General features: G+C 46.0%; 1 protein-coding gene across 2 annotated transcripts in view; it reads left to right on the forward strand.

The window, feature by feature from the left end:
* Positions 1–17,718, forward strand: part of ABTB3 (ankyrin repeat and BTB domain containing 3) — a 371,198-nt gene that overhangs the window by 272,548 nt on the left and 80,932 nt on the right. The window contains exons 1-2 of one of the 2 annotated variants that reach the window (XM_049884272.1): positions 7,757–7,895; positions 8,022–8,174. In XM_049884272.1, the coding sequence (XP_049740229.1) occupies positions 7,795–7,895; positions 8,022–8,174 (254 nt within the window). In that variant the 5' untranslated portion in view covers positions 7,757–7,794. Of the gene's footprint in view, positions 1–7,756; positions 7,896–8,021; positions 8,175–17,718 lie in introns of those variants that run through there. The other variant, XM_049884271.1, reaches the window with a different exon arrangement.

The following is a 17,718-nucleotide window of genomic DNA, read 5'->3' on the forward strand; positions in this document are numbered from 1 at the left end:
GTCACATGCGCCTGCTGGTACCATTAGCAAGATCACCTCCTCACCCAGAGCCCCTGGGCACTCACCCCACTTCAGTGAATTGATGTAATTGCCCCATAAGTGGGGCTGGCTTTCACACTTTAAAGGACTTGTCCTTTTGGTACAAAATGACTTACTTTCCCCTAAAAGCATAGATCCTACCTATTATGCCTGTTTTCCTTTCCTTGTTGTTGTTGCTGTTAGCTGCTGTCGAGTCGACGCCGACTCATGGTGACGTTATGTATAACAGAACATAAACATTGCCCAGTCCTGCACCATCTTCATCATCTTTGATATGTTTGAGTCCATTGTTGCCGCTACTGTGTCGTAGCATCCTAGTGCTGACATAACAAAATACCACCAAGTGGGTGGCTTTGAAGAACAGAAATTTCTTGCTTACAATTCTGAAGGCTGTAAGTCCGAATCAGGATCTTGGCCATGACCGTTCCTTCTGTGGGCCTCTCTCCTAGTTTCTGCTGGCTGCCAGCAACCCTTGGCGTTCTTTTGCTGCGTATACATGCATCTGCTCCATCATCACGTGGTGTTTCTCCTTGTCTGTCTGCCTCTCTGCATCTGTACTGCATTTATTAAACACCATTTCGGAAGGGATTAAATTTAGGACCCACTCTACTCCAGTATGGTGCCATTGACATAACAAAAGAAAAACCCTGTTTCCAAACAGAACTGCATTCACAGGAACAGGGGTTAGGACTTCAACATCTATTTTTGGAGGACACAATTCAATCCATAACAATGTCTTTTGTTTCAAAGTTCCCAACTGGTGTGTGTATACACTCTGGATGTTGGGAAGTCATCCGGGTGCAGGGACAGATTACCTAATAAGCAAGGTATAACCCAAACCAAACCCATTGCTGTCGAGTCAATTTTGACTCATAGTGACCCTACAGGACAGAGTAGAACTACTCTACAGGGTTTCCAAGGAGCGCCTGGTGGATTTGAACTGCCGACCTTTTGGTTAGCAGCCATAGCACTTAACCACTGTGCCACCAGGGTTGCATGGACTTAATTTTGTTTACTGACTAATCTGTAGTGAACAGTTTGACCCGATTTTCACCACGTCAAAGATGTAGTGAAACCCCTGAAATTGTCCACTACAGATTAGTAAGCAAACACAATTAAGCCCATGTGTACCTTGCTTACTGTAAGCAGGTGCATACCATGCTTACTGGTTAATCCGCCTCTGCCTGGGTGTGCTCCAGCACCCCAAGTGTCCTCCGTCTCACCCCTGGCTGATTGTGTGTGATGGTGGAGGTACTGGAATCGGTGGTAGAAAAAGGAGGCTGCGTCCCTGCAAACAATTCAGTCCCATCACAGGTGCATTTTGTAAGCACAGAATTCCTCGAGATGATGGGACACGTCACCGAATACAAAATGCCTGCCAGACAAGAAGACAGATGTTTGGTTCAGAACAAACTCCCCAAGACCGAAAAATCCTGTCTCTTCATTGGAAGATTAATTGAGAATAGTTCCCAGCACAGACGAGGTGCTTTAAAACTTGAAGCTGCTGTTGTTTGTCACTTTTTAGCATCTGAACCCCATGCGTCTTAGTGAGAGGCAAAACCCACTTCCCACAATAAAAGCTGAAATCGACAGACATTTGCTTGGCTAGCCTCCCTTGCAACTCAGCCACAGGCTTGTGAACTAGGCTCAGTCGATCAGATGCACCAGCCTAGGCTTTACACAGGAGATCTAGAAGGTCCCTGAGTGGCACAAACAGTTTGTACTCGCCTATTAGCCTAAAGGTTGGCAGTTCAAACCCACCCAGCAGTGCCACGGAATACAGGCCTGGAGACCTGCTTCCATCAAGATTACGATCCAGAAAACCCTATGGAGCATTTCTACTCTGTAACATATGGGGTCATCATGAGTCAGAATCAACTTGATGGCAACAGCTTTGGATTTTTTACTGGGGGCGGCAGGGGGGAGGTGGGGAGGAAGACAAAGAAGCTCCTTTCTCCATTCCACTGTCTCTTGGACCTCTGACCCTCTTAACACTCTTTCATTTCTGGCCTTACTTTCACCCCCTGAGCACAATAATAATTCGCCTTCCCTGGTCACAGTGCTCCCTGGGCCTGGTTACTCAAACTGGGGTCCATTGACTAGTAGCTGCATCACAACCTGGGAGCTTGTTTGAAATGCAGACTCTCAGGCCCTGTGTTCAGAATCTGCATTTTAGCAAGATCTCTGGGTGAGTCCTGTGCACATGAATGTTTGAGATGCACTGACTAGGACATACTCTATGGCTCCTGCCACTCCAGGGCATCTGCAGGAACCACCCTCGTGGGCAGCCTGCCACACCTTGCCCTGTAGGGCTGTCACTATAGTAACCAGCCATGGCCTCTCTTACCTCTGCCATCTTCCTGGATTTGGTGCCCACAGATACAGTGAGGTTACAGTGAATATCACTATAGAAACCAGCACTGAACATTGCCTACTATCAATCCTGCTTTTCCCTCAGTCCCTGTATCTCTGGAATTATGAGCTTTCTAAACCACAGTTGAACATCTGAATTCCTCTCCAGCCTAAGAAAAGGCTCAGCAAGTAACCACAAAGATGAAAAGTCAGAGCCATGGAATTCATAAAAAAGAGGCTCCAGCAACTGCAGAGGTTTACTTCGGTTTGAAAGAGAAGGCAGGAGCTTCCCTCTGTGTGGGTCTCTGCAGCAGGGCCTTTTTCTCGGTCCAGCAGAGGGAAGACCGAGTGAAGCTAAAAACAATGTCGGTGATGATGATAATCACAGCGACCATTGATGGGGCACTGACTTGGTGCCAGTCGCCAGGTTACGTAGATCGTCTCATTCAATCCTTCCGACAACCCTCTGTATTAGCTTCCTATGGTTGCTGCTACAAATTAACAAAACTCAGTGGCTTAAAACAACACAAATTGATTCCTGTGGCTACTGTTACAAATTTGGAGACTTAGGACAACACACATTTATTCCCTTACAGTTCAGGAAGCCAGAAGTCCAAAATTAGTCATACTGGGCTAAAGTCAAGGTGTGGGCAGGGCTGGTTCCTTCTGGAATCTGAGAGGAGAGTCCATTTCCTTGTCTTTTTTAGCTTCTCGGGGCTGCCTGCTTTCTTGGCTTATGATCCCCATAACTTAGCATCTCTCCATCTTCTTACCTTCTTACTTCTCTTATCACATCTCCCACTTCCTCTTTTGACTGTCTTGCCTCCTATAAGGACCCTTGTGAATACATTTAGGTACCACCTGGATAACCCAGGATAATCTCCACATCTCAAAATCCTTAATCATGTCTGCAAAGCCCCTCTTGCCAAGACGGTAACATTTATGTCCATGTATGATGATGTGGACATATTTGGTGCCATTTTTCAGCCTAGCACATTCTCTGGAGAAGGCACTGTTATTATCCCATTTTCATGATGAGGGAATTGAGGCACAACAATTGAAATAGCATACTCAAGGTCACACAGCTAGAAAGTGGAGCTGGAATCCAGCTCCTGGTCAATCTCTCTCCAAGGCCCATGCCTCTGACCACTAAAGGAAATGAGCCAAACACCATCAGTTCTAAAGAGTTTGAGCTTCCTGTTGAAATTTCTCCACTGCAGACTGAAACCTTGGGACTTCTTGGGCTGGGGACCCCCTCGCTCAAGTTTGATTCAAAAAGACCAAACACAGTCGTTTTCTCTAACCTCAGAAACAAGGCAGTTGAGGTGTCTTAGACGAATTCCAGAGCCCTGTGGATGCCCTAGGTCCCTGAGTGACAAAAATGGTTTTGCTCAACTACTAACCTAAAGGTTGGCAGTTCAAACCTAACAAGCAGCACTGCAGAAGAGAGGCCTGCCAATCTGCTTTCTGTAAAGATTACAGCCAAGAAAACTCTGTAGAGCTTAGTTCTACTTTGTAACACAGGGGTTGCCATAACCGACTCAGTGACAACAGGTTTGGGTTTTTTTTTTTTTTTGGTGGATGACCTCACCCCTAGCTTAATACTTGGTCCATGTTCTTCAGCACCATGTCTTCAACTTCACCCTCTGTGACCTTTTCTATACCCTGGCTTCCTGATTGTATTGGTTTCCTATTGCTGCTGTAACAAACTGCCACATACTTAGCGGCTTATTCAAACAGCAAACATTTATTCTCTTATAGTTCTGGAGAACAGAAGTCCAAACTCAGTTTCACTGGGCTGAAATCAAAGGGTCAACTGGCAGGGCTGCTTTCTTCTGGAGATTCTAGAGGAGAATTCCCTTCTTTGCCTCTTCCACCTTCTGGAGCTACATTCCTTGCATTCCTCAACTCCTGACCTCTTCTTCCATCTTCAAGACCAGCAGCGTAGCATCTTGCTTCAGTATCACATCGCATTCTGTCAAATCTCCCTCTTCCTCCCTCTTGTAAGGACACTTGTGATTGCACTTAGGACCCACTCAGATAATCCAGGATAATCTTCCATCTCAAAATCTTTGACTTAATGGCACAAGGGTGCCATGCTCCTTATTTGTACTATTAGCAAGCTGTCCAATCCCCTTGGTGGGCCACAAGCAACTTATTTGCATAACCCCACCCTATCATTTGGTGGGAGTTACAAGACCATGGTGAGACAGGCCATATAAAATCGATCCATCACACTGCATATTCTCACCCACACATCTTCTTGTCCAACACCATAAAAAAAACCATAGCAAAGATTAAAATGGCCACCGCCCTGTCTGAGTTCACCATCTCCCCCTGTGTTCACCTCAGGCCACCCAGCCAGTGGCTCCCAAACCTGGCCTGCTCCGGAATTCCCAGGGGAGCTTATTTAGAATACAGAGGCCCAGCCTCCTCCCCCCACCTGCTGAGCCAAAATTCTGAGGGTGATATCAGGGCCTTTGCAATTTCAACAAGCTCTCACGTGCTTCTTACGTTCAACAAAGACTAAAAACCACTTCACTGAACCATGACCTCCTCAAGTTTCCTTTCAGTCACCACAGACAACTTAGAATAAAGTAGGTAGCGAGTAGAACATTGTTCTCTTTAAAAATATATAAGAAGAATATAATATTTTTCCCCCAGCGTTCTCCTTAACTCAAGGCCCTAGAATTCTTTCCCACCTCCAACTCCTCCAAGGAAAACATCACAAATAATGCTATTTTTCCCCCTCTGAGTAAACAAGGTAAGCATTTTAAATGAGTTGCTGGCAAAGAATTCATGAGCTTATAAACTGTTGAAGTCAGAGTGACAAAGAGAAGGCAATGTTGAAAGGAGAGATTAAGGACACAGAAAATTCCAGAGAAGGCTAGAATCCTGGGGCTAAGGGTTTCTTATACTTATTAAAGGTGCTATTTGGAAAGCAGCAGAGCCTCTTTTTGCTCCTCGTTGGTATTCATCAGGCGCTGGCTATATGCCCTGGGCCTGAGCATCAAACAGGAAAGACAGCAGCCGCAGGGCAGTTCTAGGATGGAGACGCAGCCCCCCAGGGGATGGGGTTGTGGGTCTTGCTTTGGGGGCACTGAGCAAAGGAAAGGCAGGGTGGGATGCCACCTCTGAAAAACAACCCAGGGGGAGTTCTGTGAGGACTCACGGATGGTTTCCAATGGAGATGGACACACGGTGACAAAAATAAGTCTTGCCCACCTGAGACAGTAGAATTCAATTCAATTTCAAGTCAGTGTGTGTTTATTGAGCACCTGATTCAGTTTAGGTGATGAAGAGAAAGAGAGAATAAGGGAGACAGTCTAAGCAGCAGGCTGATTCTTCAGCAAGTCCCTGGGAGTCTGCCCATGGGTCTACAGGTCCAGAAACTCGATTTTATCCATTTCACCCAGTAAAAAATTGGTCAATCTTAGTCGGTCTCTTGAACAGATATTTATCAAGTGCTTACAGTCTGCCAGGCACGGTTCTGGGGCTGCTGCTGGACCCAGCAGCCCTGGGTCCCTGCCCTCGTGGAGTTTACTTTCTAGTGGTGCATCTGCTGTGCCAGCATGTCAGGCCAGGGAAGTCCTCTGGGATGGGGCTCACAATGGGAGGGATCCATGTGGGGCGAAGTTGTTGGGAGAAAGGTTTAGGGCAGGGTGAGATTTCCACAGTGGTTTGAAGGGTAGGTGGGGTATGGATTTGTAAAGGGCTGGAAGCCTTACAGAAGGGGACTGAACTGCATGAGCTGGAGTGAACATGATGTGCCATGAAGGGCCCATGACCAGCTCCACTGGGGTAACAAGTGCATGCTGGGTAACACGTGCATTCTGGGAACCTGAACAAAAGAATGTCAGTATCACATGGGCTAAACCACAAAGACCGTGCAGTCAAATAAGTTGAGTCTGACTTTCAGCTGTATTACTTGCTAAACTTGTGATCTAGGACATGTGACTTAACCTCAATAAACTTCATTCTCCTGATCTATAAAATGGGCACAATCATATCGAGCTCATAGAATGGTCCTGAGCATTTACATGAGGTCATGAATGGGATTAACAGAGATGAAAGTAAAAGGCTTAGCTACTGAATATTAACAACATTGGATAAACAGGTTTAACTCCATGAAAACTGGAACCTGCCACCAAAAGTTTTTGTAGGAAAACCATGACATTGACATCATGTGAGGGGGTCAGCTGCCTTTTATTTCCCATCTTCGTCTCCCTCTGTGGTAGCCAAGTGAAAATGAAGATCAGGACCACCAGGGATAGATCACACTTGTACATACAACCTGGCCTCCTTTTTGTTCCCTAGGGTGCCTCACTTGCTTAACCCTGGTCCCAGCCCTGCCGCATGGTAGAAAACCTTTTTGATCTACAGTGCATTTCTTAAACTGTGGTCCTTGGTCCACCAAAATCAGAATCATGGGGGCTGCTTATTGAAATTATATTCTGGGACCCTCTGCAATCAGAATCCGAGAGGATGGGGCCAGGGAATCTGCTTTCTTTCTTTCTTTTTTACTTTCTTAAGAGAGGTTTTAATACAAGGCAGGAGAATGAGAACATGATTACATGTGTGTCTGACCCGCTTGGCAATCCTGACCGTTGTGCCAAGAACCCCCTTTTAATACAAAGTGATTTTTCCCAGGGTTGTGTCATTCAAGTTTTTCTTAAAGTAAGTGAGGTGCTGCATGTTTTATTCCCCCCCCTTCCCCAAGCTATTTTCAGACTGCTTTTGCTCACTAAGAAGTGCATTTGAAATATAATTTTTTTCCTCTGCTTCTACATCTTGTATTGGTCACAGATGTGAGTTGTTGTTTATCAAGAAACCTTGGCCTTTCTCTTTGGTCTTCAGACCATCTCCAGCTCGAGGACCACTTCATGCAGGCACAGTTCACTTGCTTTCACTCATTTTATCCTCTGCACCTCAGTCTAATATGTCAAAGAGTTGGGTCATCCTGTGTGTCTCAGTGCTTGAGGCTTCCAGACTTCACCGGCGTAGCCAAGGTCCCAAGAGCCAGCTTTCCTGGCTGTTACTGGGTGCCGCCAGCCTGGCTCTCAGGGAACGCTGGCTGTTGCCTTGGCTCTCTTTGTGCCTTTTCCAGGTGCTAAAGCCTGTTGGCAGCACGGTGCTCGGGCCTAGCAGAGCCCCTAAGAATGAGAGGGGAGCACACTGAGAATAGGAAGCAGTTGCTGAAGGACACTTTAGGCTTGAGCCCAGGATCTGGGAGCCTGTACCAATCACACCAGGGGTTTGTCGGATTTTCTTCTAAGTGCCAGCCTCTGTGCTTGGTGCTTTAAAGTGAGTCATCTCGTTTACGGTCACATGATCCCTCAGAGGGATAATATTCACAGAATAGTTACATCTTACCGCTGGGTAGTTCCCATCCCTATTTTACAGATGAGGAAACTGAGGCCCAAAGATTCAAAAGAGCCCGCTCCGACGTCCCCAGCGGGGTCCGGATGCCTCCAAGGGCTCTCCCAGTGCTCCGGGACGCAGAGGCAGGGTCCCCAGGGACAGGAGGAGGGCGGGGGGCAGGCCACGAGCAGGGGGTGGGGCTGAGCGGGTAGCCCCTGCCGCCACGGCCGCCCTAACGCCGCCTCTCCGCCTCCCTCTCCCGGCTGCAGGCCTTTCCTCGTGCTGCCGCCGCTGATGGAATGGATCCGGGTGGCCGTGGCGCACGCCGGCCACCGCCGCAGCTTCTCCATGGACAGCGACGACGTCCGCCAGGCGGCCCGGCTGCTGCTGCCGGGCGTGGACTGCGAGCCGCGCCAGCTCAGGTACGGCCGGGGCGGGGCGGGACGCGGGCTCCGGGCGGGGCGGGGCGCGGGAGGGGCGGGGCCCTGGGAGGGGCGGGGCTCCGGGGCGGGGCTCCGGGGGCGGGGCCGCGGGGCGTGTCTCCGGAGGGGCGTGTCTCCGGGAGGGGCGGGCGCACGGGCGCCCAAGCCCGCCGACCCTCCCAGCGGACGTCCGGCCGAGGGAGGAGGCAGACGCGCCGCCCGAAGGCACAGGACTAGTTGTATCCACCCCTCCAATCAGAGCTTCGGAGGGCGGCTTTATGTTCCCGCCGCGGGGATGGAGCCCCAGTGGTTTCAATGCAGGGGCTTCGAACCGGAACCAGTTAGAACCCCTGTTGAGCATTTGCTTTTCCACCGCAGATATACTACAGAGTCCGAATCTACATTGTTACAAGCTCTCTAGGTGGTTCTTCTGCATAATAAATTTTGAGAACCGCTGCTTTACTAGTGGTTCACAGAATTGGTCCCTAACCATAAGCATTAGCCTCGCCTGGGAACTTGTTAGAAATGCAGATTCTCAGCAGGGGTTCAAGCCCTGTTTGAGGTGCAGGCGGGAGCTGAACAATAAGCAGGTCGCTGTAGTTACAGGGGTGAAGGAGGACAGGAGCAAGGCTCTCTGAAGAAATGGTCCGAGGCTTAGATGACGAGAGATCCGCGTGTCTTGATTCTTTCCTGCTCTAAATCTCATTCTGTTCTGTTCTGATCGATTCTATTCTATTCTTCCTCTCTCTACAAGACGGAACATATGGTCTTCCCTTACTTTTCTAACAAAGCCTTGCAGAATAAGTTTTCTGGCTGTGTCACATGCTAGAGGATGGAACCGTCCTCCCTCCATTTTTCACGCTGGCATCCAGGACTCTGGTCCATCAGGGTGGGAATTACCCAGGGTCCTCATGAAGGGGGACTCGTTTTTTTATTCAGTGCAAAGGACAACCCACTCACTTAGGTGAGTCGTAACCTAAATGCAAAAAGCACAGAAGCCCAGCGGTGTGTGTGTGTGTGTGTGCGTGTGTGTACACGTAGGTATGCGCACGAGCTTTCTGCACTACAGTTTGGTGCCCAGCAGTATTTCCAGGAGATCTTTATCATCATTTTCAAATCCCCACCCTCCCACCTGATGAGAAATGAGCCCTTGCTCTAAAGTTCATCTGCCCCAATTATATGGCCAAGCTGCAGTGATCCCTGCGCGCTTCCAGGATCTGAATGGAGATCTGCAAGGAAATGAGGATTTGTAGTACAAAATAGCCCACTGAGGGTGAGAGCTGCCCCTCAGCCTGGGAGCGTGGAGGGGGCTGATCTAAGTAATAATTGCTAGTGTTTAGTGAATGTTTACCATATGCTGGGCTTTACAAGTGCTTTACAGAGATTAATTTTTAATATTCTCAAACCCTTTGAAGTGGTACTGTTATTATGTAGATGAGGAAACTGAGGCACGGCGTGGTTAAGTAACATGTGCAGGGTTACAGAACTAGTAAGTGATAAAAAAAAAAAAAAACCAGGATATGAATTCAAGGAGTCTATGAAGCACTTATGGAGCCCTGGTGGCACAGTGGTTAAGAGCTCGGCTGCTAAACAAAAGGTCAGCAGTTCAAATCCACTAGCCACTTCTTGGAAACCCTATGGGGTATTTCTACTGTCCTATATAGGGTCACTATGAGTCCGAATCAACTTTGAGTCCGAATCAACTCCACTGCAGTGGGTTTGGGTTTTGGTTTACAGGGTCGCTATGAGTCAGAATTGACTGTATGGCAATGGGTTTGGTTTTTTGGTTTTTATGAAGCACCTATGCAGATAATGTCTAAAAGGAAGTAAGTGCTCAGTACATGGTCCTTATTAGCTAGCATTGCCCCAAGTGTCCACTGTCCTTATTGTTAGTTGCCATCAAGTCAATTCCAACTCATGACCACCCTCATCCCTGTGAACGGAGTAGAACTGTGGTATAGGGTTTTCAAGGCTGTGACCTCTCAGAAGCAGATCACCAGGCCTGTCTTCTGAGGTGCCTCTGGGTAGGTTCAAACCACCAACCTTTTGGCTAGTAGTCAAAGCGCTTGACCATTTGCACCACCCAGGGATTCCATAAGTCTCCACTACACCTGAAATAATAATGGGGCTTGTCTTTCTATCACAAAGATTACAGCTAAGAAAACTGTATGAGGCAGTTCTACTGTGTCAGTGGGGTGGCTATGAGTTGAAAATTGACTCCACAGCACCCAAAACAATAACTTAACACTTTCTCATGTCATCCTCAGAACAAACATTGCTGTTACTTAGGAAAATAGTGCTGCCCCATTTTACAGAGGAGGAAATTAAGGACCCACAAGATTAGGTAACTCTCCCAGCATCACACAGATATTAATCACAGAGTTGGGAGCCAGATAGCAAACTCAACTCCCATAGTCATAACCACATGTAATTTTTCTGCCCCCCATCTCCCAGCTCTAGGCTCAGCTCTCTCTGAGGATGCTGAAAAACCTCTTCCATACTATTATGTTCATTAGCACAATTCCTTAGACTGGACATGGGCCTGGAGGGCCACCATCCATCTCTCTGCCCCTCCTCCAACACAGAGCTTTCACTACAAGATCTAGTGACCAGGTGTGTGTCATTCTGACAGTCACACCAAGGATTCCACTTTCAGCATCTACCCAATTTGAGGCCTCAGTTCTGTCATATGGGATGTGAGTGCCAATGTCCAGGTGGACAAAGCTGCACCCCAGTTAGAGCTGGGAAACAAAGGAAGTCCATTCCATTTGCGTCTCTAGGCTATTTCCCATCTTTTACCTTTCGATTCTTGACTCATTTGTCTCATGGAAAATTAGAAATTCTCCAAAATGATGATTTTTGTGTAGAAGATATACTAAATGATCGTCCTAGCTAAATTTTTATCAGGGTTGGGAAATATTTTCAAAGAGAAAACTAAAATATAGTGTTCCATTAGTTCCTAAATAATGAGACTAGTAACTTCCATTAACTAGACTAAATTCAGTACATGAAAAAGATGAACCAGTTAAAAAACAGAAAAAAAAGTACCTATTTTTCAATGTAATCAACATAAGTTGTTATATGTGGTTAGGTGCCAGTCGAGTTGGTTCTGATTCATAGCGACCCTATGCACAACAGAAAAAACTCTGCCCAGTCCTGCTAGATCCTCACATATTGGTGTTATGCTTAATTAAGCCCGTTGTTGCAGCCACTATGTCAGTCTATCTCCTTGAGGGTCTTCCTCTTTTTCAATGACCCTCTACTTTACCAAGCATCATGTCCTTCTCCAGGAACTGATCCTGCCTGGTAACATGTCCAAAGTATGCAAGATGTACTCTCACCATCCTTGCTTCTAAGGAGCATTCTGGTTTTACTTTTCTCAAGACAGATTTTTTCATTCTTTTGGCATTCCATGGTATATTCAATATTCTTCACCAGCACCATAATTCAGAGGCATCAACCCTTCTTCAGTTTTCCTTATTCATCGTCCAGCTTTCACGTGCATATAAGGGGATTGAAAACACCACAGCTTGGGTCAGGCGCACCTTAGTCTTCAAGGTGACATCTTCGTTTCTCAACACTTTAAAGAGGTCTTTTGCAACAGATTTGCCCAATGCAATGCGTCTTTTGATTCCTTGAATCCTGCTTCTGTGGGTGTTGATTGTCAATGAAACCCTTGAAAACTTCAGTCTTTTCCCTGTTTATCGTGATGTTGCTTATTGGTCCAGTTGTGAGAATTTTTGTTTTATGTTGAGGTGTAATCCATACTGAAGGCTTTGGTCTTTGATCTTCATCAGTAACTGGTTCAAGTCTTCCTCACTTTCAGCAAGCAAAGCTGTGTCATCTGCATATCACAGGTTGTTAGTGAGTGTTCTACCAATCCTGATGCCCCATTCTTCTCCATATAGTCCAGCTTCTTAGATTATTTGCTCAGCATACAGATTGAATAGGTATGGTGAAAAGATACAGCCCTGATGCACACCTTTCCTGACTTTAAACCATGCAGTATCCCTTTGTTCTGTTCACATGACTGCCTCTTGATCTATGTAAAGGTTCTTCTTGAGAAAAATTTAGTGTTCTGGAATTCCCATTCTCTGTAATGTCGTCTGTAATTTTTTATGATCCACACAGTCAGATGCCTTTGCATAGTCAATAAAACACAGGTGAACATCTTTCTGATATTCTCTGCTTTCAGCCAGGAGCCATCTGACATCAGCAATGATACCTCTGGTTCCATGTCCTCTTCTGAATCCGGCTTGAATTTCTGGTAGTTCCCTGTTGATATAATGCTGCAGCTGCTTTTGAATGATCTTCAGCAAAATTTTACTTGCATGTGAAATTAATGATATTGTTCGATAATTACTGCAGTTAGTGGGATCACCTTTCTTGGGAATAGGCATGAATATGGATCTCTTCCAGTCCATTGTCCAGGTAGCTGTCTTTCAAATGTCTTGGCATAGACACGTGAGCACTTCCAGCACTGCATCCATTTGTTGAAACATCTCAGTTGGTGTTCTGTCAATTCCTGGAGCCTTGTTTTTTGCCAATGCCTTCAATGCAGCTTGGACTTCTTCCTTCAGTACCATTGGCTCCTGATCATATGTTACCTCCTGAAATGGTTGAACATTGACCAATTCCTTTTGGTGTAGTGACTCTGTGTATTCCTTCCATCTTCTTTTGATGCTTCCTGCATCGTTTAATATTTTCCCCATAGAACCTTCAGCATTCCAACTCGAGGCTTGAATTTTTTCTTCAGTTCTTTCAACTTGAGAAGTGCTAAGCATGTTCTTCCCTTTTGGTTTTCTTTCTCCAGGTCTTTGCATATTTCATTATAATATTTTACTTTGTCTTCTCAAGCTACCCTTTGAAATCTTCCATTCAACTCTTTTACTTCATCATTTCTTCCTTTTGCTTTAGCAATTTGACATTCAAGAGCAAGTTTCAGAGTCTCCTCTGACATCCATTTTGGTCTTTTCTTTCTTTCCTGTCTTTTTAATGACCTCTTACTTTCTTCACATATGATGGCCTTGATGTCATTCCACAACTTGTTCGGTCTTTGGCCATTAGAGTTCAACACGTCAAGTCTATTCTTGAGATGGTCTCTAAATTCATGTGGGATATACTCAAGGTCATACTTCGGCTCTCGTGGACTTGCTCTGATTTTCTTCAGCATCAGCTTTAACTTGCATATGAGCAATTGATGGTCCATTCTGTAGTTAGCCCCTGGCCTTTTTCGGACTGATGATATTGAGCTTTTCCATCGTCTCTTTCCACAGATGTAGTCAGTTTGATTCCTGTGTATTCCATCTAGCGAGATCCATGTGTATAGTCTTCATTTATGTTGGTGAAAATGTATTTGCAATGAAGAAGTCATTGGTCTTGCAAAATTCTATCATGCGATCTCCAGCATCATTTCTATCATCAAGGTCATATTTTCCAATGTCCAGTCCTTCTTCTTTGTTTCCAACTTTCACATTCCAATCACCAGTAATTATCAGTGCATCCTGATTACATGTTCTATCAGACTACAGAAGTTGGTAAAAATCTTCAATTTCTTCATCTTTGGCCTTAGTGGTTGGTGCGTAAATTTGATTAATCGTCGTATTAACTAGTCTTCCTCGTAGGTGTGTGTATGTTATCCTATCACTGACAGTGTTGCGCTTCAGGATAGATCTTGAAACATTCTTTTTGACATTGAACGCAATGCCATTCCTCTTACAAGTTGTCATTTCCAGCATAGTAGACCATATGCTTTTCCAATTCAAAATGGTCAATACCAGCTCATTTCAGCTCACCAATCCCTAGGATATTGATGTTTAAGCATTCCATTTCATTTTTGACAACTTCCAATTTTCCTAGATTCCTATTTCCTACATTCTACGTTTCAGTCATTAATAGATGTTTGCAGCTATTTCTTCTCATTTTGAGTCATGCCATGTCAGCAAATGAAGGTCTCGAAAAGCTTGACTCCATTTACGTCATTAAGGTCGACTCTACTTTAAGGAGGCAACTCTTCCCCAGTCGTCTTTTGAGTACCTTCCAACCTGAGGGGCTCATCTTCTGGCACTATATCAGACAACGTTACGCTGCTGTTCATAAGGTTTTCACCGGCTAATTCTTTTCAGAAGTAGACCACTGGGTCCTTCTTCCCGGTCTGTCTTAGTCTGGAAGCTCAGCTGAAACCTGTCTGCCCTGGGTGACCCTGCTGGCATTTGAATACCGGTGGCATAGCTTCCAGCATCACAGCAACATGCAAGCCCCCGAACTATGACAAGCAGACAGACTCATGGGGGAATGAACATATAGATAATGCGTATTTCCCATCTCATTTAACATGACATGAAGTAAGAATTACTGCCGTCATTTTGCATCAAAGGATCAAAATTTTGTTCAATCAGACATCAACAATAGATTTGGAGCTCTTAATTGCACTTTGCTTTGACAGTCCTCACAGGGTTTAAAGCCAAACCCAACAACTGTGCAACCAGAAACCAAAGCCACTGCAATTCTGACTCATAGTGACCCTATAGGACAGAGTAGAACTGCCCCCATTGGGTTTCCAAGGCTGTAAATCTTTACGGAAGCAAACTGCCACATCTTTCTCCCATGGAGCAGTTTGTGGGTTCAAACTGCCGACTTTTCAGTCAAGGACTTTAACCACTGTGCCACGAGGGATCCAACAACTATGCAAGGCAGACTTTTATTATCCCATTTCACAGATGAGAAGGCTGAGGCTCAGTGAAGTTATGGAACTTGTCCCAGATCACACAGATACTGTGAGGCAGAGCAGGTCTAGAATACAGGAATTGGCGAGTCGAGGTGAAAATACCTGCCTTGTCCCTCTACCTTCTCAGACTTCCCTCTTCGATGTTGTCAGGTGGACTCACTTATTTCTGAGTGAGTCAGAGCTGAATTTTCCTCTCTAAAATATCCCTGGAAAGGTAGTTTGGCATTGCAGCAAGGGCAGGAACTTGGGATGTGTCACTGGAGGCTGGAGTGCCAGTGACTATTAGCACATATAATGACCTACAAGCTGGCCGTGGCTTCCTGGTGGGAGGCAGCCTGGATACAAGCCAAGGCTGAGGAACCAGAGTCAAGGATTCCCAGGTCTGACGCCAGAGCTGCTATAGATTTTCAGAGTGACCTTCGGCAAATGCCTCTGGAGCTCTGTTTTTGTCTTTATTTAGCCACAGTAAGCCTCACCATGGTGACTGGGTATATTCAAAAAGTAACACTGTGCATTGCAGCTGCGGTGTCCGAGCAGACAGGGTGACCTATTTATTCTTCCTTAATTAAACGATCAGGTAATCTAAGCCTGGGAAATTTGGCCTTTTTCTTTTATTGTTCTTGTCTTTTGTTGGGGAGGAGCAGGGGTAGACAGTGGGAAGGAAGGAAAATGCACATAGTACATCCAAGCAGGGTTTATGGAGCCCTAGTGGTGCAGTGGTTAAGAGCCTGCCTGCTAACCAAAAGGTTGGCAGTTTAAATCCACCAGCCACTCCTTGCAAACCCTAGGGGGCAGTTCTTCTCTGTCCTATAGGGTCGCTATGAGTCGGACTCAATTCAATGGCAATGGGTTTGGGTTTTTTTGGTTAGCAGAGTTTATACATTTTCTTCTTAATTACTGGTTTTGAAACACTTCAGAAATACAAAGAGTATTTTCCCATTTTTTCCCATATTTGTAAGAGACAGTGTTTCTGCTCTGGAATGAAGGTGGTGTTAAAATAAATGTAGTAAGGGGCGTTCCCAAGTCCTCTCTCAGCCTGTAGATGGAAGCTTCCAACTGAATTGGGACCGTTAGAACCATGAGCTGGTTGCAGAAAATGGTTCATCTTTTGGCAAGTATTTCTTGAATTCAGACCACATTTTGAGCTGTCCTAGAATGGAAAAATTCAGGAGTGACAAGGGGCAAAGATAGCTGTAACAACAGATGAACTCAAACATACAGTGATCATGAAGATGACATGGGACCAGATAACGTTTCATTCATATGTAAGGTTACTATGAGTCTGAGCCGACTCAATGCCAACTAACAACAACCACAAAGAGTGTTCTCATAAGGGCTCGGGAGACCTGGGTCATTACATTCTGTCCTTCATCTTTTGTTATATTTATCGAGCACCGACTAAACCCCACATTAGATGCTCTCATCTAGGTCTGCTGCTTTCTAGTGGGTGATGTTGGTGAAGTCACCTCACCCATCTCACATGGCTTGCTTCAAACTCTGTGAAAATGAGGATGACAGCTACTTCATGGGGTGGGTCAGCCTCTGTGGTGGGTCAGATACGAATTTAACAAATGGCATGGCTATTTGATCTGCTACTCCCAGCCCTTCCCAGGTCTCCTGTGCTTCTGTCGAGCCAGATAGATTTGGTTGTCTGGTGTGTACCAAACTGGGTCCTAAGTGGAGGTTATGCCACAACAGCACTTGTCTTGAAATGCTGGTGCCTCTTACACAGGCCTGTAATGAGAAATGGAAGTTCAGATTTGCTTATCAAACACATATGGAGTGCCAATAGCCCACCAGGCCCTGTGCAGGGCATGGATACCAAGTCAAGCAAGACCTAGCCACCGCCCAGAAGGGCTACACCATCTGGTGGCAGCCAAATCACATAGGAGACTAGCCTTGGGCCACTGTGCTGCTGGAGCTGGTGGCCCTTGCTCCTAAAAGCATTCATGGCCCTTTAAGAAAAAGGATCATTCAAATAAAGGGAACCCCAGCCTGTTTTAATCACCTACTACTTACTACTTACCCTGTTGATGTGGGAGGGATTCCCACTCTAGGATTATGGGAATGCCAAACACGTGACACCTGATACTGAACAGATGAGATCAGTAGAAGTTTATTAGTCACGTATGCCCACAGCTCAGGGAAGAACACCACATGCCATGCGGGGCCACATGGATTGCACTTGGGAACAGAGTGAACAACCACAAACTGTGGGAGGCAGGCTTTGTAGTAACAAGAAGGTGAGGTGCCCCCTGGTTCCCACAGGAAGATGTGGTTGGCTTGTTTGAACAATTCTGCAGGCTGGCTGAGAACAGACACTCACTACTCAGGGATAAGCAGGAATTGTATCTGGTCCCCTCGATAAGGAAAGTTGTTTGGCTTGGGGACCTTTCCTCAGAAGCAGATCAGGGAATAGAACCTGTGATTAGGCCATTTGAAATCCTTTTGATTTCACCAGATCCCACGGCAGCACATAATATTGAGCTTTACTTTTAGGCCTTACACCACATACCACTTTGTGTCAGAGGGCGAGATATTCTCCGTCCATTGCTTTCCCAGATCTGTATGGCACTAGGCCTTATTATGGGCTTGGAGGAGGCAGTGTGTGACCCAAAGCCAGTGGGGTCCCCAAGACTTACACGCTACTGGGGAGACACAGACAGTAAGTAATAGAGAACAAATGCACGAGATAATTCAGTAGACTTTGAGTATTATAGAAATAGTAAAAGAGGATATTGGAGTAGAGAATAGAGCAGGGAGGGACAGATCGACTGGGTGTCAGAGTTTCTCAGGAATTTGCTGGGGGAGCAGCAG

The sequence above is a fragment of the Elephas maximus genome, chromosome 4 (assembly GCF_024166365.1).
Source record: "Elephas maximus indicus isolate mEleMax1 chromosome 4, mEleMax1 primary haplotype, whole genome shotgun sequence".
Taxonomy (NCBI): Eukaryota; Metazoa; Chordata; class Mammalia; order Proboscidea; family Elephantidae; genus Elephas; species Elephas maximus.